Here is a 27,241-nt window from a genome sequence, read left to right on the forward strand (position 1 = left end):
GCTTACTGTTGACTGGAAGCCACACTGATAACATAAATAGTTGATGAACATATATTTTGTATATTTTATGTATTGTATATATGTAGTCTTAAAATATAGTAAGCTAGAAAAGAAAAAATAGTTACAGTGCTTTATTGTATTTATTGAAAAAAATTCGCCTATAAGTGGACCCTCACAGTTCAAACCCATGTTGTTCAAGAGTCAGCTGTATTCATTATGGTTTTAGCTTTCTGGAATAATCTTTTCCATTGTGATTTGTGCTGTTTGTTTCTTATGTAAGAAATTCTTCTCTGAATCAAGGTCATACAACATAGAAATTGCACAGTATTCTAGATAAGATCAGGTTCTTAAGAGTCAGACTGCTTGAGTTTGAATCCCAGCTTTACCACTTACTATCTGTGTGACTTTGGGCAAGTTATTTAACCTCTTTGAGCCTCAATTTCATGAGACTGATAATAAGAATCCCCATGTCAGAGGGTTATTGTATAAAATGAAACGTAATGCATTTCAGATGCTTGGCACAGAAGCTGTGCATGTGTTAGTTGTGGTGGGGGTGGTTATCTTTATCACCATCATTTTTTTTTTTTTTAAGATTATTTATTTATTTGAGAAAGCGAGAATGAGCGAGAGAGAGCGTACATGAGGGGGGAGGGTTAGAGGGAGAAGCAGGCTCTTCGCCGAGCAGGGAGCCCAATGCAGGACTCGATCCCGGGACTCCAGGATCATGACCTGAGCCGAAGGCAGTCGCTTAACCAACTGAGCCACCCACGTGCCCCTGTCACCATCATTATTTTTAATGAAAATTTCATTCTGAATGTTTTGGTCTATATAACTCATAGGACTATTTCTTAGAAGTTCTATGATTTTGGGGCACCTGGGTGGCTCAGTTGTTAAGCATCTGCCTTCGGCTCAGGTCATGATCCTGGGGTCCTGGGATCGAGCCCTGCATCGGGCTCCCTGCTTGGTGGGAAGCCTGCTTCTCCCTCACACTCCCCCTGCTTGTGTTCCCTTTCTCATTGTGTCTCTCTCTGTCAAATAAATAAATAAAATCTTTAAAAAAAAAAAAAAAGTTCTATGATTTTTAAGTTTCATTTTGTGGCCTGCAGATGACCTGTTTTTATGAAAATAAAAATACCAAGTTATGAAAATTTGTTTAATGTCCTTTTGTTTTGCAGCTAGTGGTGGTTGGCAGGAACCTGAAAATCCTCACACGCAACGGGTAAGTAAAGCGTCATCAGAGAGAGGATGAACTAAGAAAAGATGGAGAAAAAGACTGAAGATCTTCCATTTTATCAGTGGATATGGCATATGCCAGAAATCTTTGATATGTATTTTGGTGTCTGTTACACAGAAAGGGCTTCTTATAAGACATTTAAGTCACAATGGCTGTATTTTCTAGTCTGGCTTAAGTTAATAGAGAAACCTAGCTGTAGCTTTAGTTCTGTAGTCAGGCTGTGAATCAGAAAAAGAAAACAGTATGTGTTTGTTTTTAGTGAAATAAGTTATAAAATAATAAGTTTTTCCGCTATATGGAAAAATACTTATTTTCAGACATATAAAAGCTGTATATCTATACATAGGGTTTTTGTTTTAATGCGTGCAAAATGTAATCTCATACCCACGTCTGTAGTGTGTAAGAAAGATATCTAAGCTGATAATTGCAGATACCTTTAGTGAGGGCAAAAGTGGACTTGGGCACAAGAGACATAAGAGAAGTATTGCTTTTTATTCTTTATGTTTAATATTGCTTGAAGTTTTCACAATTAACATGTACTGCTTTTAGGATTAAGACATACTTTAAAAATGAAAATATATGAGTGGGGGAGAAGACAGTACAAGATGTCACATTCTTAGAAGTAGATAGGCCTGTGGCCGTGCAGAAAAAATGGGAGTAGTTGTAAGGGGAAATAAGTAATGAAGTAAAAGAGGAGTGAAAAGAGGGCATGAAATTTCCTAGCCTTTTCATTGCCCATTTCTTCCCATTGTTAAACTTAAAGGTTCCATTTTAATATTGCAAATAATTCAGAGAAATGTAATGAAGAGAAACTCTCTTTGAAGAAAAGGGCAAATTTGCCTACCGTAGTCATTTGTCTTCTCTGTTCATTATGTGTCCAGTTAGTGTTATTGATTAATTTTACATATTTCCTGTTAGCTTTTTCATGAAAACAATTACTGCATCTTTGATTTCTTACAGATGAACAAATTGATTGAATATTACCAGCAGCTTGCTCAGAAAGAGAAGGTTGAGCGAGATCGCAAGAAACTGGCACGGCGTAGAAACTATATGCCTTTGGCTTTTTCGGTGAGGACTTGGTACAAAAAGGAGTGTGCAGTTCATTGAACAAGACCTGTGTGCCTTGAGAACAGTGATCATTTCAGAAGGTGGCCACTGACCTTAGATTTCTGAATGATAGGTAGCAGAGGAAAGTTTCTCAAATCATAGGTTTTTAAGCCCAGCAGTTAGGTTTTTGCCATATCATTTACTCTATTTGAGTTCTTTGAGTTTTAAGGACACTTGTGTTCCTTTTTGCATCACTGCCCTCTCTTTTCTGATTATTCCCCAGGGCTAATGTTTAATTTTGTAGGTACCACAGAACTCTTAATCGGAAAAGTCAGAGAAGATGGGCGATTGTTAGATTTTATTCATATTACCTAGGTAGGCCACCTTTGACATTCTATAGTAATGGGTTCCCAGCTCAAATGATTATTTCTGGTACCTTCCTATAGTTCTCCAGGGTGAAGAACGCTGACTCTTACACGGTGCCTTTTGCGTGGTTAAATAAATAGTAATATGTGCCAGTGTCATTGATAGGAATTCTTTAAGGAAGTCATTCTCTGCTAGTTTGTGTACTACCAATCCAGAAGCAAAAGATTAGGATTTGGAGCTTTTGTTATTGTCCCCCAAGTTTTATTTGCTCTCATAGAACAATTTCTTTTCTGTATGCTTGCTTGGGGTCGAGCAGGTTGACATTGAATAAGTAACATTTTTTGAAGGGCAGTGATGTGTCAGACACTGTTCTAATAAGGACTTTTCACATATTTAATCCTCACAACAATCCTGTGGGGTAGATTGACAGTTGAGGAAATGTAACTTGTCATACTGCTTCTGCATGAGAATTAGTTAAGCCATTGAAACCCTAAGGATTGGTGAGGTCCATATAAAAATATTTAGTTTAGAACTTAATAAAAACATTAAAATATGCAAAGCATCTACATTTACCAGAGACTTTAATGAAGTCTAAATGAAATTTTCAGAATAGCCCAGTGGTATAATAAGCATATGCACTAGTGTATGTAGGAGAGAAATTTGAATTAAAGGCATTATTCTTCCAGCTTCCCTTATAACCTGCCTGCTGTATGAGTTTGCTTCTGTCTTATGCTGCATTTTTTTGTCTCTGTTGCAACCTGCTGCTATTTGGGGGCCTACAGCAACACACTATTCATGTAGTGGTAAGTTCTCTTTTATGATTCTTGCTAACCTTGAAGAAGTTAGCAGATGATCACTGGGTGTTCCAAGAAGACATTCATCATTTGCCTTAGACACTCCACATAGTTCTGGTCTAAGTCATAGCTTAGATATTTTTAGATTAATAGTTTTTTAAAAAAATCACATTTAGTTCAGTTTTACTCTACTAATGTATTTCAGTCTCCATGTTTGGTGCTTTTGCTATTATTTTAAAAATAAGATGATGTGGGGCTACAAATTACTTTCTTTAAAAGGAGCTTTCAAATTAGCTTTTTTTTTTGCTTATTTCCCTGAGCTTCTCATGCTGTCCCACCCAAAAGTCTTTCTTTTGGTAAATAGGATGTATAAAAATGGGATTTATAATTGGAATTTCTGAACTCTATTTAGGACAAATACGGTCTTGGAACCAGGCTTCAGCGACCACGAGCTGGTGCAACCATCAGTACCCTTGCTGGACTGTCGTAAGTTTGGACATTAAATGGCTTTGAGGAGAAAAGCAGGTATCAAAATGAATATTGAAGGAATGTGACATTAAACAGTTGCTACTGGGGAAGAAGATTGTCATGCTTAGAAAAGACCTGAACAGAGAAAGAATGTTCTACAATAGAAGAATACGTCAGTTATTGATATCATAGACTTTGAAGATGAACAGGTGGACCTTTGAGAAATTAGTGCTTTTTATCTTTTAGCCTTAAAGAAGGAGAGGACCAGAAAGAGATAAAGATTGAGCCAGCTCAGGCTGTAGACGAAGTGGAGCCGCTACCTGAAGATTACTATATAAGACCAGTAAATTTAACAGAGGGTAATCTTTTTATATGATTTTGCTTTGTTTCTATTTTACATCTAATTTTGCTTTTGTTACTGATACGCCCTGAGTTTTGAGATATTTAAGGCATCATGGTTGTTAGTAATAAAATAAATCAAGTAACAAATGAAATAGATACAATCATTTGAAGAACTTTAAAATATCAAATTTCTCTTTTGTAGTTTTTGAAGAACTATTCACAAAGGAAGTATTGTTTCATGTGATTATCTCATAAGTCTGATTTTGAGTGAATCATTGTAAACTAAGCCTGGGTTCTGCCTTTCATGCTAGTGACCACCCTTCAGCAGCGCCTCTTGCAGCCTGACTTCCAGCCAGTCTGTGCTTCACAGCTCTATCCTCGTCACAAACATCTTCTGATCAAACGGTCCCTGCGCTGTCGGGTAATTATTCCATTCTGTACAATTGTCATTTGTACCAGAGAAAAGCAGAAATAATTTAAACATTGGTATCTGGCCAATACCGAAACTTCTGGAATGTAGTAAATATAAAATATGCTTATAGAGAATGTACTTGGTGTCCAGGCACCATTTTAAATGCTTTCAAGATAAAAATCCTCCCAACTATGAGATGAAGGTACTGTTGTTACCCCTGTTCTATAGATGTGGAAACTGAGGTACCTGAAGGTTAATAAGTTCAGAGCACTGACCCCTAAAAGAGTAGTGAAAGAATATATAACTTTTAAGCTGGTAGAGAGGAAACAAAGAGGAGTAATAAAATAATTTAAAAGAGGGGGGCGCCTGGGTGGCTCAGATGGTTAAGCATCTGCCTTTAGCTCAGGTCATAATCCCAGGGTCCTGGGATCGAGTCCCGCGTCAGGCTCCCTGCTTGGAAGGGGGCCTGCTTCTTCCTCTCCCTCTGCTGCTCCCCCTGCTTGTGCTCTTTCACTCTCTCTGTCAAATAAATAAATAAAATCTTAAAATAATAATAATAATAATAATTTAAAAGAAAGCAAGAAAGAAGAAACATCAGCAAAATCCAGCCTCTATGAATTTATAAAACAACTGAGTTTCTTCAATAAATACACTGTAAAAGAAAACCAAAAGAAAATGGAAAAGAAACCTTTTAGATCAATGCTATTCAGCAGAACTTTCTCTGATGATGGGAATGTTCTGTATATGCACAGTCCAACATGGTAGCCACTCACCAAGTGTTGCTGTTGAGCACTTGAAATGTGACAGTGTGGCTGAGGTGCTAAGTCTTTCATTTTTATTAATTTATTAACCACATGTGACTAGTGGCTACCATTAACAACACAGCTGTAGATTAGAAGAGACCTGAGCGGCATATCAACCAAACACAGTGTGTAAGACTTCATTTAAATCCCAATTCAAATAAAACCTAAGAAGAAAGGGGCGAGGGAGGGAGGGAGGAAGGGAAGAAACATTTATGAAACCTTTGGAGAAAGTTAAACACTAGCTGGATTTTTGATGCTATTACAAGAACTTTTCATGTTTTTAGGGATAATAATAATGTTATTTTTTAAAATATCTTCATCTTTTAGAGATGTATACCAGAATATTATGGATGAAATGACATGATGTCTGATGTTTGTTTCAAAATAGGCATGGTGAATGGGTGAGAGTATAGATGAAACAAGATTGGCCATTGTTGCTAACAAGTTGCTAATTGTTGAAGCTGGGTCACGTGTACCTAGGAATTTCTAATACTGTTCTGTATTTTGCATATGTTAGAAAATTGCTATAATGCAAAAGCTTTCTAAGAAAGAAGGAAGAGATACAGGCTTCTAGTTATGGACAGGAATAAAAGGCTCAGCATAGGAATATAATTAATGATACTGTAATAGTGTTGTGACAGATGGTAGCTACACTTGTGAGCATAGCATATAGGGATGTTGAATCACTATGTTGTACACCTGAAGCTCATGTCACATTGTGTGTCAACTGTACTTAACAAATACTTTAAATAAAAAGGAAGGAAAAACCCACTTTTTAAGTAAAAAGACACATATAGATTAAAAGTAAGCAGATGGAAACAGATATACCATGCTAACACTACTCACTGGAGAGCAAGAAGAGTAGCTGTATTAGGTTCAGACAGAGCAGATTTCAAAGTAAAGAAAGTTAACAGAGATAAAGAAGGGCATCATATCATGCTAAAGGGGTTAATTTTCCGGGAAGACATAACAGTTCTTAACGTGTATATGCCTAACAATAGTGTCAAACTATGTGAGGCAAAAACTGATAGAGCTGCAGTAGTTGAGAGAGAAAATAGATGAATTCACTCTCGTAGTTAGAGACTTCATTACCCCCTTCTCAGAAATGGACAGATCCAGCAGGTAGAAAATCAGTAAGGACATAGGTGAACTCAACACCATCAATCACTAGATAAAATTGACATTTGTAGACTGCTTCATCTAACAGAATACACATTTTTCTCAAGCTCACCTCGTGCATTCACCAAGGCAGTCTACATTCTGGGCCATAAAAAAACAAAAAAAAACCCCGTAAATTTAAAAGAATAGAAATCATACAGTTTCTACTCTCAGACCACCATGGGAGAAAGGTAGAAAGTGTTCTAGAAAACTAGAAAGTTCTCAAGTATGTGCAGATTAAACAACACATTTCTGCTTGAATCTTGAAGCTGCTTCAGGATTCTTTCCCTCTACCCCTCCCCCTCCCTCCCTCCCCCCCTACTCACTCACTCACTCTAAAATAAATAAATCTAAAAAAAAAAAAAATTCAAGCAGAAATCAATGAAATTGAAAATAGGAACTCAATTGAGAAAAATCAACAAAACCAAAAGTTGGTTCTTTGAAGACCAATAAAATGGATAAGCCTCTCTTGGAAAAAAAGAGGGCACATTTTACTAGTCAGAAATGAAAAAGGGGGCATCACTTGAGCGCCTATGAAAATTAAAAGGGTAATAAAGAAATACTGTGAACAACAGACTAAAAAAAAAAACCAAAAAAACACACATGATCATATTGATAGGTGCAGAAAAGGCATTTGACAAAATCCAACACCCGTTCATGATTAAAAAAAAGGAGGGGGGGAACTCTCAAAAACAGGAATACAGAGCGTTCTCAGCTTGATAAAGGCTATGTACAAAAAGAAAAGAGGGAAAAGGACAAAAAACTGGTGGTTCAGGGCTCCTGGGTGGCTCAGTTGGTTAAGCGACTGCCTTCGGTTCAGGTCATGATCCTGGAGTCCTGGGATCGAGTCCCGCATCGGGCTCCCTGCTCGGCAGGGAGTGTGCTTCTCCCTCTGACCCTCCTCCCTCTCATGCTCTCTGTCTCTCATTCTCTCTGTCTCAAATAAATAAATAAAATCTTTAAAAAAAAAAACAAAAAAAAAAACTGGTGGTTCAAATAGAAAGTATGTAGTGAGATAGATTTACAGCCAAATATCTCAGTATTTATATAAATGCCAGTGAACTAAATGCTTGTTAAACAACTAAATAAGAAAACCAACAAAATGCCTACCCATTACATGCTAATCACAAGAAACACAAACAGAATTCAGAAAGGTTGGAAGTGAAGATAGCTGGGGAAGATAGATTGTGTAAATACTAAATTTTTAAATGGAGGGATAATTCATGAAGAAATAATTCACAAAGAGGATGTAACAGTTCTATAATTGTATGCACTAAATAACGTAGACTCAAAATACATAAACATTCGAGAATTTGGGGGAAATTCAGCATGCTTCTCTTGGTAACCGAGAAAATAAACATGTACCCAATATCTGCAGAATATATATTCTTTACTAATACACACAGAACACTTATAAAAATTAACTGTATACTGGTCATAAAGTTAGTCTTAACATTTTTCAAAAGATGACATTATTAGAATATATTATTTGATCATAATGCAGCTAAGTTAGGAATCAGTCATTCCTGTAGAGCAAAACTTACAGGATATTACTAAGGCTGTGCTTAGAAGTAAATCTATATATTAGAAAAGAAGAAATAAAAGATCAGTAATTTCAGGAGATATTTTAAGAAGTTAGGAAAAGAACAGCAAAGTAAGTACAAAGAAACTTGAAGGAAGAGGATACTAATGAATTAAGAACCACTGTAAAATACAAAAGATTTGGGCGCCTGGGTGGCTCAGTCAGTTAAGTGTCTGCCTTCTGCTCGGGTCATGATCCCAGGGTCCTGCGATCAAGCCCCGCATCGGGCTCCCTGCTCAGCGCGAGGCCTGCTTCTCCCTCTCCCACTCCCGCTGCTTGTGTTCCCTCTTTCGCTGTCTCTCTCTGTCAAATAAATAAAATCTTTAAAAAAAATAAATAAATGAAAAAAATAAAATAAAATACAAAAGAGCAATAAAACCAAAAGTCGATTCCTTTAAGATTAATGATAATAAATTTTAATATGTAAATTAATAAAACTTTACACAAGATTCATGTTGACTGTATAATTCACCATATTTACCAAAAGTAAATAAGCAGTTTCCTATTGATCCATCTGTCTTCAGGGTAGATAGGCCTCCACAAATACAAACCAAAATATGCAGATTATGGTACATCCACACAGTGAGTACTATAACTCTAAAAAAGAATGTACTAATATGGGATATATTTTTAAATGCAAAAAGCAGGGTGTGTGGCAAGTACACAACTTTTTGTGTAAGGAAGGGAGGGAGGGAAGGAAAATTAAAATGTGTGTATAAACAAAAATTTTTTTCAGTATGCATATATATAGATTAATAGACTTGGAACAGAATAGAGAAAGCAGAAACAGACTCATGGGTGTGAGGAAACTTGGTATTTACTAAATACAGCATTGCAGATCATTGGGGAAAGAATAGCCTATTAAATTTTGCTAGGTCAAATAATTACATGAAAATAAAATTGGGTCTCTGTCTCACACCATACACAAAAGTCAACTTCAGGAACATTAAAAACTTTTTTTAAGATAATTATTATTTATTAGAAGAGTGCATGAGCAGGAGGAAGGGGCAGAGGGAGAGGGGGAGAAGCAGACTCCCCACTGAGCAGGGAGCCCGATGCGAGGTTCATTCCCAGGACCCTGAGGTCATGACCTGAGCCGAAGGCAGTTGCGTAACCGACTGAGCCACCCAGGCACCCTGGAACATTAGAAACTTTAATGAGCACATATGAAGAGCGAAACTTCTAGAAGGAAACAAAATCTTTGACTTCTGGGTAGGGGAGTATTCCATAAATAAGACAAATCAGCACGAACTATAGAGGACAATATTATATATTTGACACATTAAAACTTGCACCTGCACTCCAAAGAAAACCTGTCGTAATGAAAAGATAGGCCATAGCCTGAGAAAAGTAATTTGTAAGATATGTAATTAAGGGATTAGTATCCAGAACATGTAAAGAACTTTGGCAAATTAGTAAGGAAAATATACTCCAGTCAGTATACGAATACCCAGTAAACAGTATCATAGAAGTCACGGCAGAGGAAATCCCAGCAGCCAATAAACATGAAAGATACTGCTACAATAATCAGAGAAATGTCTGTTAAAACTACAGTGAGATACCATTTGATAGTTAACCAGATTAGCAAAAGTTAACACATACGGGAAATGACTGATCTATAAGAATACTTAACTGATTGCTGCATTATTTATAGTAGCAAAATCAGGGAAACATCCCAGATATCCATCAATTTGGGTATGGTTGAATAAGTTTTACGGAAATGATTACAGTAAGATACAGAGGTAGCTCTCTGTGTGCTGGTATGGAATTCTAAGATAAGTAAAAAAGCAAAGGGCAGAAGAGTATATAAAATACTCCCTTTTATGTTATTGTGAAAAAGGCGATGTGTGTGTATACTTGTATGTGCACAGGCTATTTGTGAGAAAACACATGAGATACCGGTTGGGCTCTGGGGAGGAGGACAAGGGGACAAGTACCTTTACACTGTTCCTGTTTTGTACTGTTAAGAGATTTCTTTTAACCAGGTATATGTAGTATCCATTCAAGAAAGTAAAAAATTGTTACTGTATTTTAAAGCATGGGATCTGAAATCACACTACTTAGATTTAAATCCCAGCTTTGATTCTTTTTTTTTTTTTTTTAAGATTATTTATTTTAGGGGCGCCTGGGTGGCTCAGTTGGTTAAGCGACTGCCTTCGGCTCAGGTCATGATCCTGGAGTCCCTGGATCGAGTCCCGCATCGGGCTCCCTGCTCAGCAAGGAACCTGCTTCTCCCTCTAACCCTCTCCCCTCTCATGTACTCTCTCATTCTCGCTCTCTCAAATAAATAAATAAATCTTTAAAAAAAAAAAAAGATTATTTATTTTAGAGAGAGCACGAGCGCGTGAGTGGGGGGCAGAGAGAGAGAATCTCAGACTCCCGGCTGAGCGCGGAGCCTGACTCGGGGCTCAGTCTCATGATCCCAAGATCATGACCTGAGCCAAAACCAAGAGTCGGATGCTCAACTAACTGAGCCACCCAGGCGCCCTGACCCAGTTTTAATTCTTACTGGCTCTGTGGAGTTGTACAGATGACTTACCCTTCTTGTGACCCATTTTTATCATGTGTAAAATGGGGACAATAATAGTTTGGGTACCTACACTAACCTTACAAAATCGATGTGTTGTTTAAATCCACTTAAATTAAGGAGCACATGGTTCAACACACCTAGTATGTACTCAGTATGTGTCATTTTATTTCAGTAGTTATTAAGCTCCGCAAAAGTATAATAATACCTGTTAGTGTTCTTGCTTACGTCCAGAGAAGTCCAAATCATCTTTGCAAATTTTGGCAATCAGTGGCATACACAGTATTTCAAAACGTGTGGTATTGTAGCAGAATAAAACCGCAAAACTCGAGTCAATGCTATCCTTCCGAATTTAGCAGCTCTGTGGATCCAGCAGGGTTTGTTCTTGTTTTCCTCTGATACGTACTATAATTTTTTCTTTTTAGAAATGTGAACACAATTTGAGCAAGCCAGAATTTAATCCAACATCTATCAAATTCAAAATCCAACTGGTTGCTGTGTGAGTATTTTGGGATCAGTGTTTTTAGTTACTGTTCTTTGACTTTTTCAACACAAAATGTATTTACTCTGGGCTTAAAAACAAAAGAAAAGAAAAACTACATCAGAATAATCTTGCTATTTCTTCTGTTTAGGTTTCAAGTTATATACCATGAAGTTTAAAACAAATAAACCTAGAATCCAGGCTGTTTGCATCAAGGGACACTGTGATGATGTGGTCTGGGGCAGTGATTGTTAGTTGATTATTGGACAGAGAGTCACTGGTCATTGACTACAAATTATAAAGAACCTGATTTTGGTAATGATCCAAAATATTAAAGTAAAAAATAACCAAGCATAGCAAATCAAAGAGTACCCCTGCAGCAGTGTTCATCTTATGTTCTGATAACAGTCATTGAGTGGGATAAAAGTGATTATTAGTGTTAATTCACTGGGACTTGTCAATAGAAGGGAATTTTGTATACGAAAACCACCTATCAAACAAAAATATTTTGAAAAATTAGGAAAATATTGTCTTGACTTCAGGGCAAGAAGTGCTTAGAGGGAACTAAGTAAGGCAGGAAACCCAGAAACCACTAAAGAAGAAAATAGCTGGCCCTTAGCAAAAAAAAAAAAAACAACAAACATGACTTGTAACATATATATATATATGTATGTATGTATATATGTATATGTATATATATATACATATATATACACATATATTTGACAACAGAATCCTAAGACAGACAATAGAGCAGGAAAGAATATTTGCTACTCCATGACAGATAAAAGTTTAATGTCCCTGGAAGACATAATTCCCACAGATTGGAAAGATAAAAATGTGAGTAGGACAAAGGATTTGAACTGGCAGCTTATAGAAGAGGAATTTCAAATGGTCAGTGAATACATGGAAAGACTCTGAGACTTAATAGGAAAAGTTTAAAATAATAAAGAGCATTTAGTGCTCGTGAGAATGTGGGGAAACATATTTGCATACATTGTTGGTAGGCTTGTGGATTGCTAGAGTCTTTTTGGAGAGTGGTCTGGAATATCAAGACAAAATTACATAGACTAAACCAGCAGTACTATTTCAGGAATCTATTCTGTTGAAACAAAACCACCAATATCTAAAGATACCTATGTAAGGATGTGTTTTGTAACATTTTAATGGGAAAAAGCTAAAAACAATTTCAGTGTCAAGCTGATGAACCATTAACAAATAGTTGATTAAATTGAGGTACACTCAGGTTGTAGAATATTGTGCAGCAATTAAAAATAAGTCCTTCCAGCAGTCAAAAATGTTGAGAAATGCTGGTCTGTTGACTTTGGAGGAAAGAATAAGTGTATAAACACTAAGCTGAGATTTGACCCTGGGTGATTCTGAGTTCAGACTAAGCACGTGTGAGTATAGTATTCTGTTGTCTTGCTTAGAGAGGCAGCAGAACAGTGGTTAAGGGGAAGGACCCTGGAGCCTTGAGTTTGAATCCTGGCCACTCACCAGCAAGTTACTTCTCCCAAGCCGAGTTTCTTCATCTCTGTAATGGGAGTGATGATAATAACACCTGTCTCATGCAGTCACAGTGAAAATTCCATAAGTTAAATGTAAAGTGTTTAAAACATTGCCTGGCACATAGTGCTTTATAAAAGTGGTAAGTATGTGGTAGTGTGTTTCCACCTCTGCAGTGTGTTACTAAGTCAGTTGTGGGTCCTTTAACCAGTTGCCTTTTAGATTTACAGAAATGAATAAAATATCAAAAAATATATCTAGCAAATGTATAAGGAAGATACCTACCATGATGCACACAGATATATAGGCTCTAAATAGAAGTGTACATAACGATTTCAGAAAGAACTCGTTACCAGTTGGTTTCAGGTCTTAAGTTCTTACTATGGTGGTATGATTCTTTAAAATTCTTTTTCTCTGACGTGTTCTAATTAACTTGAAGAAATCTTCACTGAAATCACTTTAAAAAAAAGTAACAATAATTTTAAGCGACTTCAATGAACATTAATGTATTTTTTTATTCACACATAGCAATTATATCCCAGAAGTAAGAATCATGTCAATTCCCAACCTTCGCTACATGAAGGTTAGTACTTTGCTTATTAACTGGAAGACAAAGGATTGATCAGAGATGTGTGTGTATGTGTATGTGGGTGGCTGTGTGTATTTAGAATGAGATTCAGGAGCAAGGGATAGAAAAGAAAATTTGAAATCATAAAGGGATTGGGATTTTTAACTTCTTTAAGCTGGGATTTTTGGCAACAGCATCTTTGACATACATTTAAAAGGAGCAGTGTGCACATTATATAAAGATGGAATCATGGGTGGGGAAAGAAAGAAGATGTTTTACCCCACAGACATCTTTAGCTCTTCTCCAGCCAGGAGACTCTCCACATCCCATGTCTGTGCGTGTATCAGATACCATGAATGAACAGGATTTTTTTCTTTATCACAGCCCCTCTCTTCCTTGAGTTCCTTATCTATGTCCCCTCATCCCCTCCATGAGTTGTAGAATATTCTGCAACAGTCCCTTTTGTTCTTTCCTTTCATGCTGCTTATGAAGACATTTATGGAGTCCACGTTCATCTGAAAGATTTCACTAATCTCAAAGTACCAAACAAGGGCAAATTATGGGTCAAGAAATCTTAAAAGTCTTTTAGAGTTCTGATGAATGATCTTTTTCTATGTCTGGCTACCCTGTGGCTCTCATACTTTATTTGTGAGGACTTTCAGACTAAGCATACTAAGTTATTGCTCAGGAGTCCTTACGTGGAGGACTGGATGGAGCAAGAGTTGTAAACTTTAATCACTTGGATAATGTACGTTCCTCAGAATTTCTGAATCTAGTACCTGGCCCTTTCTGTGGGATCTGCCCTATTTCCTCAGGTAATTTCAGGAACTCCAGAGCATATATAGCCTAATCTATAAATAATAGAATAGGAATCCGTGAGCACTTTAAGAATGTAGTGATGTAGAGGTGTAGGTGGGTGTTACTGCTCGGGAGTGATTTTGTGAAATGCTTGGTACAGCAACTAAGAAAGTGGACCTAGGTGGCAGTAGTGGAACATGTCTGAGAGAGGCTTGTCCTGTTCCCCAGGAGAGCCAGGTCCTCCTGACGCTTACGAATCCAGTGGAGAACCTTACCCACGTGACACTGCTGGAGTGCGAGGAGGGGGACCCGGATAATATCAACAGCACTGCCAAGGTAGGAGCGTTTTGCCTCATCCTGAGAGACCCTGACTTTTCCTGGAGGGGCCTGTTGACCTGGCTTAAAGGACTCCACGCTGTCTTCCATTTCCGCATCCAAGCAGTCATCATGTTCTTTTGATTTCCTCTCCTGAGTTTTTTTTTACTTTATGCACAATCACACTGCCACTGCCCTGTTTGAAGGTCTCATCCTTTCTTACCTGGACTGTGCCAGTAACATCCTTGTTGACCTGTTTGGAATCTACCCCCACTTCCATTCCAGCCTATCGTCTGTCTTGGCCACCAGAGTGATCTTTCTAAAATCTAACTTTGATCATGGCATACTGATCATTTGGCATCTCTCTGACTTAGGGAGGAAATCCAAATTCCTCGGCATAGCATGAGAGGTTCTCAGTGGTCCCCCTCTGTTCTTGCAGGATGGCCTTCCCCCAGATCCCCAAATCTAGCATTCTCCAAATCATACATATTAATGTATATAATCCAAGCAGATGCAGTGCTTACGAGCTTTCATGCTAGAGAATTGCAGACGCTATTCTTTCTTCCTAGAATGCCATTCCCTGACATACGTACATACCCACACCTCTCTGTCTAACACATACTCAGGCTTCAAGACTCCTAGGATATAACATGTCCTTTTAAACGCTGGTATGCCTCCTCTAGATGCCCTTCACTTACATACAGCGTGCGTAGCACTAAATATTAAAATAGGTGATTTTGACTTTCAGTAAATGTTAGTTGAATGAATAAAATGCGGCCTTTTTTCGTTTTGCTATTTGGCGATTCATCTAGTACTTGAAATTTTAGATCAAGAACTTTACTCAATGGGCAATCTATTATTGACTCATAATTCAGCGTGATACAACAAAAATTGATAGAAATGATGCCTTTATCTTTCATTAGCTGTTATTCAGAGAATGCTTATTAGTAGAGAATTTCTTTATCCCCTTTTTCTTTTTTCCTTTTTAATGATTTCACTTATTAGCATCACTTTCCAAGAGAGATGACACTCATCTGTCCTTGCTTTTTTTATTAACACTAATAACCTGTTCCCGTGAGACAGAAATAAGTGCCTGACATGTACACCCAGTTTGTAGACTTGCTATCTTTCTCTTTATACCTCCCAGCCTCATTCATATCCATAATTATAAATGTGGTTGACATTGTTCTCTGCTGACCTCTGACTTAGCAAAGTTGAGGCCTAGTAACAACATAAGGCTTAGTCTGAAGAATGCTTAACTGTTCTTTGTTCTTGTACTTTCACTAGAAATGTCTGTGTTCCTAAATAGTAAGTTTTTAAACTCTGTAAAAGTGAAGTAATACTCTGTTTCTTGAAACTTGAAACGTCTCTATGTTTAGGTTGGTGTACTGCTGTCTTGTATTTTGTTGAATGAATGTCCTACAACACACTGACCCATTCTGAGGCAGCCCTCTCTGTTTTGCTGTCCAGGTGGTGGTGCCGCCCAAAGAGCTCATTTTAGCTGGCAAGGATGCAGCAGCGGAGTATGATGAGTTGGCAGAACCCCAGGACTTTCAGGATGATCCTGAGTGAGTGGATCTCTTAGTGATCCCCCCAACATACCACAGTTGGCTAATATAGGAGGCCCACTTACAGATCCCAGTTTTTTTATCTTGATTTTTTAAGATGCTTTTTTTCTTCTTGTTTATAAAAATACTTATTGTAGAAATTTGCAGAATATATATAAAACTATGAAGAAGGAAAATAAAATCCCACCACCAGAGATAAGCAGCATTAACCTTTTGGTCTTTATCCTTCCATATATTTCTTCCATTGTTGGGATCATTCTGTAAGCAGTTTCTAATCCTTGTTTCATTTTAAATAGTAAATATTTTCCCCTGTTAATAAAAATTTTCAAGAGCATTATTTTTAATAGTTGTGGACAGGATACAATATTCTCTCTCTATAGTTTTATCATTGGATTTATCCACTTACCCCTCCCCACCTGCCCCTTGAGTAATAGATTTGACTCGCTCTTACCTAATAACTGAGAAGTAAAAAACCAAACCTCTCCCTGGATGAGGATACATCAGTCAGGATCCAGTCTAAAACTGCAACGGGCGGGGGGGGGGCGGGGGGGGGGCGCGCCTGGGTGGCGTAGTTGTTAAGTGTCTGCCTTCGGCTCAGGTCATGATCCCAGGGTCCTGGGATCGAGCCCCGCATTGGGCTCCCTGCTCTGTGGGGAGCCTGCTTCTTCCTGTCCCACTCCCCCTGCTTGTGTTCCCTCTCTCGCTGTGTCTCTCTCTGTCAAATAAATAAATAAAATTGTTAAATAAATAAACAAACAAACAAACTGCAATGGGTACTGCCCCTTCTTGGGTGAAGAAGCATTGCTGGAGTGAGGCCCACAGGAACCACACACACATGGGCAGCTCACGGGCAGCTCATAGGCAGGAGTAAGCCCCTTCCCTCTCCAGGTTTCTAGTCTCCTTTAGAGTCCCTCCATTTGACATGAGCCTGACAGGGAGCCAGCCTACAAAGCAGAGAGACATGGACAGCAGAATCCTGTGTCACAAAGCAAGATATAGAAGGTAGGCTTGGAGCTGAAAAGAATAGCTTCATATACTGACACAAGGAACATGTAAGGTCTTTTTAACAGAATGATCCAAAGCTCCCTCAGCAAGACATTGGAAAGAAGAAATAACATGGGATGGGTGGGAAAAACAAAGGGCAAAGATGAGTTTAGTGCAGTGATTGCCAAACTTGAGTTAATTCAGAAAGCACCAGGGCAGGTGTTTTGTTTTGTTCTATAGAGTTCCAGGCCCTACCCCAGAGATTTCTCTTTGGCAGGTCTAGGGGTACACCAGAAATCTGCATTTTTTTTTTTTTTTTAAAGCTTCCCAGATATCAGTGGTTGCCTGGGAAATTAGGCTAGAAAGACATTAACTTTTGCCTTCTTACTATTTATAACTGAGGGGTTTTTTTTGTTTTTTTTTTTTAAGATTTTATTTATTTGACAGACACAGCGAGAGAGGGAACACAAGCAGGGGGAATGGGAGAGGGAGAAGCAGGCTTCCTGCTGAGCAGGGAGCCCGATGCGGGGCTCGATCCCAGGACCCCAGGATCATGACTGAGCCGAAGGCGGATGCTTAACGACTGAACCACCCAGGCGCTCCCTGAGTTTTTTTTTTTTTTTTTTTTTTTTAATGAATCCTACAGATCAAGGGTTTAGTTATTTACTACAGTACAAATGCATTATTGAGTTAATACAATACAAAATGCATTCTCTGTAATCCTTGCTTTATGTGGATCCTTAAATGACATTAATTTGGTATAGAAATTTGTTAAACCAAGGTCAGCGGCTGGAAAGATCATCTGAGATACCAAATTCTAGTCAGATTACATGACAGAGTAATAAAAAATTGAATTAATTATATTTCACATTGTACTTTTAGGACTTTCAGATATTTGGAAATTAATACTATATAATACTATGTAAATGTTTAAATCCAATAACTTTCCTTAGAGTATCGTTTGAATAGTAGATCAAATTCTGTTTCATTGCACTTTGACTTTTTGTTTGAAGCTAAGTTATTAAAGCACAAACTTCAAGTGCATGTCAGAGAAAATCAAAATGGAAATCTCAACTAAAGAGATTATTTTTCTATTCTAAAAATTTCTAATTTACAGAGCTTATTTACAAAAACACTAATTCAATTACGGTGTTCCAGAAAGTCCTCTAAAGTTCTGAGTTAATATCCGTCTGTATCCTATAGAAACATTACCACATGCACACAAAGATAAATGTAAAGGGATATTCACAGCACCATTGTTTATACAGGAAAACTGGCAGTAACATCAGTATATACAATTACGGTAAATCTATAATAGAATACTATGCAGCCATTAAGTAGAATGGAGAAGATCGACATATACCAGTATGGAAAAGTGTTTGTGATAAACTGAGTGGAAAAAAACAAGTTAATAGAATAAATAGTGTGTCCCTTTTGTGTTGGTTAAAAAAGCAGAAAGGTGTAAACTCATAGAAAAATATCTGGTAGGTTAAAAACAAAGTGTTTGTAGTTTTTCTGTGTGCTGAAGGGGAAAATAAGGGAAGACTTATTTCTTCCCATTTGAATTTTTTAGGACTGTATTTTACTTTTGTAATACTAAAAAGATAGATTGACATTTTGCTGAAAGAACTCTTTATTGCTAATAAATGAGATGATGGTCTTACCTTGTCATCAGATAAAATGTAAGTCTTAGTGGCTTGGCTGACCTGTGACCTGCCTAATACTGTACTTATTTTTTTCCATAGCATTATAGCCTTCAGAAAGGCCAACAAAGTGGGTATTTTCATCAAAGTGACACCACAACGTGAGGAGGGTGAAGTGACCGTGTGCTTTAAGATGAAGCATGATTTTAAAAACCTGGCAGCCCCCATCCGTCCCATCGAAGAAAGTGACCAGGGCACAGAAGTCATCTGGCTCACCCAGCATGTGGAACTCAGCTTGGGCCCACTTCTTCCTTAAAGGTGCCACTGGTGGGGCAAAGGACACCATGAGCCCACATTAAAATGTGGAAGCCGCTGCTTCATTAAGCCTTGTCTGTAACGATGTACCCATGCACTACTGAATCCTATTCCTAGGAGGGTGGGGGCACTGGCAAGGCCTTAGGAACACAGGCTAACTGCTGTTCTCTCGCTCTCACTTCTGTTAATACCAGTAATCTGTCTCCCTCACTGAACTCTGCACGTCGAGTAACAACAGCATAGTTCCCTCTCAAGATAGGGGATGGCTGTTCTTTGGAGTGGCATTAGATTTACCACCTGAGAAACTCTGACCATACTGTCTCCCAGTCTGGTCTCAAAAAGGATCACAATCTCACAGATAAAATGATAACAAACCTGCTGTTAATGATCCAGCGTCGGTCTCTGTACTGGCTGCTATCTGTGTTCCGTGTAGCTATATAATCTAGCAGTCTAAACATACCCCTTCACTTGCCGCCATGGCTCCCATCGTGCCAAGGTTTCCACTGGACAGAAAAATAGAATTGTCACATTGTCTTTAGTTTTGTGGTGTTTGGAAAAACCCGTGAGATTCTTAAGTCGCTACCATTTGCCCTCTTCTGAGTAAATACAGGATGCCTGTTTATCGGGTGCTCTTAAAATTTCTTTCTCATTAGAATATGGAACTTTTTCCTTTAAGAATTGGAGAAGCAAGCAATCACATGTCATGTCAAGGGGGTGGCGAATTCCATTCATTTTAAATGTTGCCACAATATCCAGGGGTTAACGCTGTCATCCATAGGTAGCCCTTCTGTGTCTTACTCCCTCCCCCTCCCCTCTGCTCTGCCTCTTTAACTCAATAAGTTGTTCTAAATACTTGGCACCTGGAAAGAGGCCAAAGAAAACTTGGTAGACAAGTTCACTTCTGGAATGCAGAAAACATTTTAAAGGTCAGATTTTTAGCATGATCCAAACTGATGTTCTTTCCATTGATTTGAAGGGGGAAGTAGCAGTTACAATCTCTTGAATCCCAAACTGGATATTAAGATAAAGAACCTTTCCCCTTCCTGAGTTTTAAGACTTTTATCATATGGTGTGTCGAATAAGGCTGTTTTGCTGTAAACCATAAAAAAGTTCATCTAGTACCCCAGAATACTTGCCTGACAGCACACATGCTGTTTTCTTTTGGTATCCTGGAGTTGGCTTGCTAACCTTAATTTCTGTGACGTTTTCTAAAATGAGACTTGACCAAGTAGACCACCTTCTACACCACATTTTCTATAAATGTATTGTTAGCAAGCAGCCAACACATTTTTGGGGAAAAGAGAAATTTCCTGTTTATCCTGGTTTTGTTTTTTAAGTTCAAGCCTTTAGTTTAAAAAAAATTAAGATATGTAGTAATCTAGAATACAAACAGGACGTAGTAACTTATTAGCTCCCTCTGGAAGATAAAAATATTTAGGAAGCCTTTGAAAGACACTAAATTGTACTCGAAAGGTCAAGCTGACTTTATGAAACAATGCTCCACAGAGTAATATATATGCTGCAGTATAAGAAAAAAATACACATATCTCTAATATTATGACAATAATAAGTAAGGTTTAGCCTCTTAGGAGTTGTGGCAGGGGCTTGTGTAATGACAAAGACTAGAGAAATAGTTTAATTTTTTGTGACCCCACAGAGTGTTGGTTTTTATTTCACTACCTGCTAGAGCCTACTCTGAAGCCATTGCTCCCCATTTGCCAGTGGAGGACCCAAACGTCAAAGGAGAGAATGGCTTCCTGTGTTTACACGTTTGCGTGCATATTGTGCGTTTACGGCATGTAGCTAATATTTGTTCCCCAAAGTAATAACGTTGAAGTAATGGGTCTCATCACCCCCATGTGACACAGAAACACAAAAATACTTTTGGTCATAGAATTTTTTTTTCTTCACAAGCCAAATTAACTTGAAGAAATAACAGAGCCATTGTTTTAATGTTTCCTCAAGATTTCAGTGCAATCCAGTATTCTGTGTATTAGTAGAAACGGTTCAACACCTGCAGGTGGTGACTTTGGAATTTTATCTGTTGCATTTTTATATTAGATCAGGTGCAAGATTGTCAATGCATAGGCAGTGTGCACCACTGCAGGTGAGTGAGATGTCATTAGCACTAGAAACTACAGTTTTGGAAATATAAAGCTAAGTTAATTTGTATTTGTGGTTTGATTAACCCACCGAGGTTTCTTTTGTTCAAAGTGCTTATAGGTGTAATGAGCTAAATAAATGTCATGCATACTTGTGAAGAAACATCATTTTTGGTCCCTTTTGGGAATGAGAGGCTCTCCTTGATCTTTATGAATTTACAGGTTCCTGTTTTGCCTTATAGCTTAACTTAATGTAGTGAAATAAAGCAGACAAAGCTTGAGTGTGTCTTTCATTTGCTTTCATGAGGACTGAATGGAATAGCATGGCTCAGAGTCAAGACTGGCTTGGAGTGAAGAGACTTAGTAGGAGAGTCAGTGGGGTGTGCTCCCTCTTCCATTTCTTTAAATGAACTAAGCTGAAACCTCCTATCAAGTTAGTTCACTATAACATAGAGGTAGATGATGCTTGGGCTCTGTATAAACATATTCACAGAACTGTTACATAAATGTTATGTTGTTAGGTCTCTGTCAGCTTTTATCCTGGGTCATTGCTCCCAAAGATACCTTTTCAGATACCTAAAATGGCCCATGCCTGACAGGTAAGCGCCCCCTCCCCCCGCCCCCATTCCTCCTGGCACTCCTCCTTCCCTCCTGGGCCTGTAGATGATCTGTTGACACTCCTTTCTGGCGCTGGCCCCACCATCTAGCGCAGCTGGTCGCATCCTCTCACCTGTTCAAGGGTATCACTTCTGCAGCTCTCCCTCCACCCTCCTGCATCTTTCCATTAGCATGCTAGGATTTCTCTCCACTTAGAAACTGACCTCACACCCCTCCTTCAGCTGCCACCCCATATCTCTACTCCCTTTACAGCAAAACTCCTTCAAAACCTTTGAGTTCCTCTCCTGTTCTCACCTGAACCTGTTCCACTCAGGCTGTCACTCCAGCTTATCACCAAAATTGCTCCCGTCAAGTTCTCCGGCAATCCACACTTAAATACATGGCTGATTCTCAGTCCTTATGTGCTTAATCACTCAGTAACATCTGGCAGCTGATCTCTCCCTTCTTGAAAACCTTTCTTGACTTGGTTTCCAGAACACAAAGCTCCTGGTTTTGCTTCTACGTTAATGGCAACTTTTCTTCCATAAGGAGTGTGCCAGATCTCATTTCTTACACTTTTCTCTCTGCTCACTCTTAGTGATCTCACCGTTTTCAGATCATCTATCAAATTTACATACCGGGGCACCTGGGTGGCTCAGTCAGTTACACGACCGACTTGATTTCGGCTCAGGTCATGATCTCAGGGGCATGAGATCAAGCCCTGTGTGAGAGCATGCACAGCATGAGCCTGTTTAAGAGTCTCTCTCTCTCTCTCCCTCTGCCCCTTCCCCCGAGTGCACACTCTCTCAAATAAATTTACATACCAACTCTAGAATAGTCTCTGAAAGTTTAAAACCACAGTGGGCTTTCTCTCACCACATCTGCCTCTCCTGCATTCATCCTTAGCTAAATGACAACTGTATCCTTTCAGTTGCTCACAACAAAAACCTTGGCATCAACCTTGACTCTTTACATGCCCCGTGCAGTAAGTCAGCAAATCCTATCCGCTCTGTCTTCAAACTGTGACCACCTCACACCCTCTCTACCATTACTATCCTGGGCCAAATCACTATAGACTCTGTAGACCCCGAGGTTATTGCAGTAGCATCCAAACTGGTCTGGAAAGCACCCTGGCCCTCACCCCACCCTTGAGTCAACGTTCAACACAGCAGCCAGAATGAATAAGGCATTTTCCCACTTCAGACTCCTAGGCTTTTTAGCTTGCTCAAGAGCAAAGCCAAATACGAACTCCTTACAATGACTAACGAGGTCCTACGTGATATGAAACCCACCCCCTGCTGCTGCTTCCCTGAATTCATCTATCACTTCCCCATGCTCCATCCACTGCGGCTACACGAGTCTGCTATTCTTTAGTTACCCCGGCAGGCGTCTTCTCGGGGCCTTTGCACTAGCTGTTCCATCTGCTTAGAAAACTCCCAGATACCTGTATAACGCACACCGTCGTCACACTCAGGCCTTTGCTCAAATATTTCCTTCTTAGTGAGGCTTTCCCTGACCACCCTGTATAGGAGTGTTAAAACTGCCCTCTCCTCCCTGCTCAGCGGGAGTCGGGAGTCTGCTTCTCCCTCTCCTCTGTGCTCATGCTCTTTCTCGCTATCTCTGTGTGTGTCTCTCTCCAAATCTTAAAAAAAAAAAAAACCTGCCCTCCCTTAAGCAATTCTCTATCCTCCTTGGCTATGTTCTTTTTTTTCCATAGCACTAAACACCAGTATAATATATACTTTATTTTCTGACACATCACACTAGAATATAAGCCTTATAGTGCAGGGATTTTGCCTTTTTTTTTTTTTTTAAGTTGCTGTTATCTGCAGAGGCTAGAATACCTGACAGATAGTAGGCACCCGATATTTGTTAAATAAGTTAATGTCACCCTTTCCCTTATGTATGTAGCTGTTGATCTTTTAGCTTTATTTTTAAAAAAGATTTATTTGAGAGAAGAGAGCACAAGTGGGGTGAGGGGCAGAGGGAGAAGCAGACTCCCCTCTGAGCAGGGAGCCCAGTGCAGGGCTCGATCCTGGGACCCTGGGATCATGACCTGAGCCAAAGGCAGACGCTTAACCAACTGAGCCACCCCAGGTGCCTTTTTTTTTTTTTTTTTTTTAATATACATAAGCCTCTTTTTTGTCATAAGCCAAATATCTCACTTGCCTTGAGCTTTCTTGTTCTGGTGTTTTCTCTACCTAGAATACTCCTTCCTTCTGCACCTCCTCCAGAATTACTTCCCTGCTCTCCCTTCCCATCTCCCTTACTTCCATCTAGACATGACCTTGAGCCACAGCACTGTATCTCTCCAGGGCATTTACCTCTTTCTTTATGGGGTTTTGTATGCATGTAGCCCAGTTACTGGATTGCAGACTCTTTCAGAGACAAATTCAGGACCCTTTGTCATCTGTCTCCCCTTTATTCCACTGAAAGAGCAGCCTAGACAAAACTCAGAGCTGAGTCTCTTGCTCAGTGGCAATACTTAACTTTGTTTATCCTCATTTTCTGGTGATCAGGGACATATATATTGAAATATATTTCACAGTGTGAGGCATCTACACAAGATGACTTCAAGTATTAAATGAAAGTAACATTAAATAACATGGAATCAGCCAGGGGAAATAGTTTCCTCATGCTTTATAGCCCTATCTTTCTGTTAAGGAAAAAGTATCAATACTCAACATTTGTAACATCTAACACTTCCTCTTTTTTTTAAAACCTAGGCATCCAGTTCAGAGCCTTTGGCAGACAACGGTAGCTGATTATTAAAAAATACTGTTTCATTTTTACTGTACTTGTTTTTAAGGCTACATCTAAATATGTGATATTAATTTTCCATTTACAGAAGTGATAAAAGTGTTCCTCTTAAACTGTATTTCAAAATGAGGTCACTCAGGAGTTCACTTCTGCCAATGATGTAGATATCTGGAAAGAGTGTCACTCACTCCCTGCTCAAAAAGAAAAGGTGGATAGATGATAAAATCATAACTTTTATGGTATCTGTCAGAGAGCTGATGTGGCAAAGCAGCCAAATAGCCTGAATTTCAAGGAGGGACAGACCCTTCCAAGGAGAGATCAGACTTGTAGACTGACTCACCTGTAGCACAGCATGAGAGGAAGAAGTGTTGACCATCATATGACAGGTAAGAGAAAATCAATGAAAATCTTAACTGTTAAAAAGGCCAAACTTGGGCTAACAAGACAGTATAAAATCCCTGGGAGCCTAAGACACTAAGGGAGTTTGCATGCACTCACAAGCCCTTTCTAAAACTTCCACCAGGTATTCATGAGAAAGACCTGCAGGGAGAGGAGGATGCTGGAGCTCTACAGAGCTTCCTTGGTTTGGAGGCATGCGGGAGAGATCTGCTGCTACTGTGGGAAAGGCAGGAGAGCTTGCCTCCTCCTGTCCAGGCTCTTCCCTCATAAGGAGTAAAAAAGGCCTAAGCCACTCAGGGAACAACAGAAAATCATGTCTCCCCAGGGCACAGGTAAAGACCCATTGCTGCTGGGACCTGGTAAGAAAAAACCTCTACTCTTGGGGGTGGGGGACAAGACTCAGTCCTGAGCCCCAGGATTCCATACCAATCAATACCATTAAAGTTCTACCACTATGGGAAGGACAGGAAACTCTCCCCCACAAGGCCGGCTATGAACACAAGTCATGGTTTGGCTGCCACAGACAGGAGGGGCAAGAATGTTGAGAAAAATCCATTCCCAAGGCCTGGCCACAAAGGACCTACTGAAGACTGAGGCTGAACTGAAACAAAGAACCCCCAACCCATTCCCAACTACCAACCTAGCAAGGAGCTAATAACTAATAACAAATAACAGCTGCTGGGGGATAGGCAAGACCATAGAGACTTACCACTATGGTTCAGGTGTGCAGGACAGCTGAAAGCTAAGGATGAAATATGAACGCTTGAGAAAAGTTCTTCAGCCCCATCCTAAAGCACAAAGTAATGCTAGAGGATATAAAATCTGTAATGCACTGAAGGCAACCATAGCAACAACAAAACTCAAACCCAGCTCAGTTTCTGACTGGACTGACCAAATCCCACACAAATAGCCTGACTGAACAGATCTGCCCATTTCCAAGCATTAATACTTGTCTACTTCAGTCTACTGTTACATAGCAATGACTGGTATTAAATAAAAAATTTGAGTTACACAAAGAAGCAAGAAAAAACAACTCATTTTTCATAGGCAAAGTAAGACCATATACAGATATGCCCCAGATGTTGGAACTATCAGATGGGGACTTAAACTCTGATTAACATGTTGAAAAATCTAGTAAAAAATACGGATAATATGTATGAACATTTCAGCAGAGAGGCAGAAACTATAAGAAAGGGACAAATTGAAATAAAAAACACAGGATCAGAAATGAAGAATATCCTCTATGGTCTCATCAGTAGACTCATCATAGCTGAGGAAAAAGAGTGGAACCACACAGTATTCAAGATCTATGGAACAATGACTGACATGTATAATTGGAGTCCCAGATGGAGAAGAAATTAGGCAGAAGAATATTTAAAGAAATGATGTCTAAGAGTTTGCAAAACGGGTACCTGGCTGGCTCAGTCAGAAGAGCATGCAACTTGATCTCGGGGTCGTGAGTTTGAGCCCCATGTAGGGTGTAGAGATTACTTAAATAAAAATTTTTAAAACTATAAAAAAAAAAAAAAAGAATTTGCAAAAGATAACAGACCATAGGGGCACCTGGCTGGTTCAGTCAGTAGAGCATGTGACTCAATCTTGGGGTTCCAGTTTCGAGCCCCAGGCTGGGCATAAAGTTTACTTAAAAATAAAAAATAAAGAAGGGGTGCCTGGGTGGCTCAGTTGGTTAAGCGTCTGACTCTTGACTTCAACTCAGGTCTTGATCGCAGGGCTGTAAGATCGAGCCCTGCGTCCAGCTCTGCGCTGGGCATGGAGCTTGCTTAAGATTCTCTCTCCCTCTACTCCTCCCCGCCACTAAGAAAAAATAAAATCTTTTTCAAAAACGTAACAAACCATAGATTGAAGAAGCTCAGATAAATCCAATAACTTTCTCATCCAGGAAAATAAATACTTACCATTTGATCAAGTAATCCCACTCTTGTATTTAAAATGAAAACGTATGTCCATACAACATGTATGTGAATGTTATAATGGCTTTATTTATAGTCACGAAATCTGGAACAACTCAAATGTCTATCAACTGGGAATATGGATTTTTTTAAATCCCCTTGGTACATTAGAATTCTCAGTAATAGAAAGGAACAAATTACTGATACATGTAACAATATGGATTTGTGACTTCATTTTTAGCTACACGACAAGAAGTTACTTAATTTCTCTAAACTTGTTTCCTTTTCTGTTAAAAAAAAGGGACAATCATACTTGCCTAGAGGGTAGTGGTTACCAGATAAAATATAGGACATCCAGCTAAATTCGACTTTCAAATAAACGAGTCACTTTTTAGTATAAATATGTTTGGGACATATTTATACTAAAATATGGTTTGTTGTTTATCTGAACTTCAACTTTAACTAGACGTTCTGCGTTTTTGTTTGCTAAAGCTGGCAACCTTACAGAGAAATTGTGAGAATTAAGATACTGGCACAGCAAGACGTTCGCTCACCATTAGGC

General features: G+C 38.9%; 1 protein-coding gene across 1 annotated transcript in view; it reads left to right on the forward strand.

Annotated features, from left to right (window-relative positions):
- Positions 1–21,294, forward strand: part of DCTN4 (dynactin subunit 4) — a 33,851-nt gene extending 12,557 nt beyond the window's left edge. Inside the window, exons 4-13 of the mRNA XM_045902614.2 lie at positions 1,176–1,219; positions 2,195–2,302; positions 3,854–3,927; positions 4,156–4,268; positions 4,563–4,672; positions 11,159–11,232; positions 13,249–13,303; positions 14,315–14,422; positions 15,872–15,969; positions 18,699–21,294. Of these exons, the coding sequence (XP_045758570.1) occupies positions 1,176–1,219; positions 2,195–2,302; positions 3,854–3,927; positions 4,156–4,268; positions 4,563–4,672; positions 11,159–11,232; positions 13,249–13,303; positions 14,315–14,422; positions 15,872–15,969; positions 18,699–18,912 (998 nt within the window). The 3' untranslated portion in view covers positions 18,913–21,294. The remainder of the gene's footprint in view (positions 1–1,175; positions 1,220–2,194; positions 2,303–3,853; positions 3,928–4,155; positions 4,269–4,562; positions 4,673–11,158; positions 11,233–13,248; positions 13,304–14,314; positions 14,423–15,871; positions 15,970–18,698) is intronic.
- Positions 21,295–27,241: the final 5,947 nt, after the last annotated feature.

This window comes from Mirounga angustirostris, unplaced genomic scaffold (assembly GCF_029215605.1).
Source record: "Mirounga angustirostris isolate CCGP_5_RB_7025 unplaced genomic scaffold, mMirAng1.0.hap1 SCAF_7, whole genome shotgun sequence".
Lineage (NCBI taxonomy): Eukaryota > Metazoa > Chordata > Mammalia > Carnivora > Phocidae > Mirounga > Mirounga angustirostris.